The 1825-nt window shown below is 54.7% G+C and overlaps 1 protein-coding gene across 2 annotated transcripts; it reads left to right on the top strand.

Annotated features, from left to right (window-relative positions):
• Positions 1-456: 456 nt before the first annotated feature.
• On the top strand, positions 457-1825 carry LOC107221083. 2 transcript variants are annotated; one of them, XM_046736345.1, is made up of 3 exons: positions 457-604; positions 702-853; positions 896-1825. In XM_046736345.1, exons 1-3 carry the CDS (start codon positions 590-592, stop codon positions 1689-1691), a joined length of 963 nt encoding a protein of 320 aa, XP_046592301.1. In that variant the 5' UTR covers positions 457-589; the 3' UTR covers positions 1692-1825. The 2 variants fall into 2 exon arrangements, with proteins under 2 accessions (XP_046592301.1, XP_015515449.2); XM_015659963.2 differs by having other exon boundaries at positions 702-1825.

The raw sequence follows: 1825 nt of genomic DNA, 5'->3' as shown, positions 1-1825 counted from the left end.
TACCGTGGATTGTTGAACACGGCCTCTGCATCTCCGTCGACGCGTTGGTATCCGGCAATAAACTATTCAGTCCGAGCCGAAGCCGCTGCCGCGTCCCGATTCTGAATAAGTAAATCAAATTAACAAGTACCCGGAGTAAATCGGCGTAGTTTTACGGCTCGGCAAACATGCCGGTTGAGCTTTACGACGACGAAGAACAATCAAGTGCAGAGCCGTTATTAATCCTTCGTTCATTGATCAAACAATTCAGGACCGCGTTCGAGAGACGGTGCGGTCTTTCGGGCCGAAATAAGAGAACGCGAATCATGAATTGGAATTAGAAACCTTTCGGTGCAGGGGCCAACAGTCGGCAGGTGACAACCGGTCGCGTGTCCCCACTCGATCCTCTTGTCGTTGGCTGTTATGTCAATACATAATCCGATGGGATCATCTCTCAAGCGTCCGACATCGGCAGGGCGTGTGCCTATCGTCAAGAGTGAAAGTTTCCGTCGTTCATCCCGACCACCGAGCGGCAAAAACGGTATAAAAACCGGCAAACCGATCATCGAAGGCACACTCATCTCTCGGCGTCTCCCGCATCAAGCACAAAATGCGCGTTTTTCTCGTGAGTATGGTACAACGTAAGCCGCATTCGGCGCTCGACGGTCCCACCCCGCAGTTGATAGACGAATATCTTTAACAAGCGACGCTTCACTTTTCAGCTCTGCCTCTTGGCCGTCGGCGCCATCGCCAAGGAAGCCGATAAAAACCATTCCAGACGTGGCGCTTACCTCGACGCCTCCAGCAGCTCGGCCGCGGACGTCATCTCCAGCAACGCTTACCCCATCAACAACGGTTACAGCAGCGGAGTCATCGGCAACGGATACGGCAACGGAGTCTACAGCAACGGAGTCTACGGCAACGGATACGGCAACGGAGTCTACAGCAACGGAGTCTACGGCAACGGAGTCTACGGCAACGGAGTCTACAGTAACGGAGTCATCGGCAACGGAGTCATCAACAACGGCTACGGCAGTGGAATCATCAGCAACGGTTACAGCAACGGAATCATCGGCAACGGCTACAGCGGCGGATTCGTCAACAGCGGCTACGGTGCCTACAACGGTGGATCGGCCAACACCATCGTCGGAGCCCGTCAAGTGTCGAGCAGCTCTGAACCGATAACCGGAACGGTGATAAACCGAGTGGTCGAGGTCGGAGTGCGAGTTCCACACCCGGTCGAAGTCACCCGGACGGTACCGGTCCGCGTCCCGCAATTGGTTCCAGTGGAGTACAGACGTCCCGTTCCAGTCCCCGTCGCCCAGCCGGTTCCCGTTCAGGTTACCAGGCCCTACCCCGTGCCCGTCGACAGGCCTGTTCCCGTCCTGGTCCCGCAAGCGGTCCGCGTCCCGTACCCGGTCCCGGTCCCAGTCGCAGTTCGCCAGACCTACGGAGTCCCGGTTTCCGTCGAGGCAAATTCCGCGATTAACTCCGGTGTCGTCAGCTACGCCGCACCCGTCGCCAACTTCAACTCTGGAATCGGATCTTACGTGGGCCAGAACTCGTTCGGATTCGGTTCCGCGGGCTCGATTTCCGGAATATCCAGCGACAGCTACAGGAGCTCGGTATACCCCGGAGTCCAGAGTTCGTACGTTGCTGGTAATTCCGGCAGCGATGGATACACGTACAACGTGCCGAGCAAGAAGTGGTAGAGAAAGGACCACCTTTGAACGAGCCAAATACAAATACGACCAATCATTCTAACCGTAGATCATACATTTCTAGATCATATGTAGTAGTGTCATAATATGTTCACGTGAAATAATTATGAAATTTATTTTCTCAA

Source organism: Neodiprion lecontei, chromosome 4 (assembly GCF_021901455.1).
Source record: "Neodiprion lecontei isolate iyNeoLeco1 chromosome 4, iyNeoLeco1.1, whole genome shotgun sequence".
NCBI lineage: Eukaryota > Metazoa > Arthropoda > Insecta > Hymenoptera > Diprionidae > Neodiprion > Neodiprion lecontei.
Note: the sequence above shows the minus strand (reverse complement) of the source record. Positions and strands in the feature narration are given on the sequence as shown.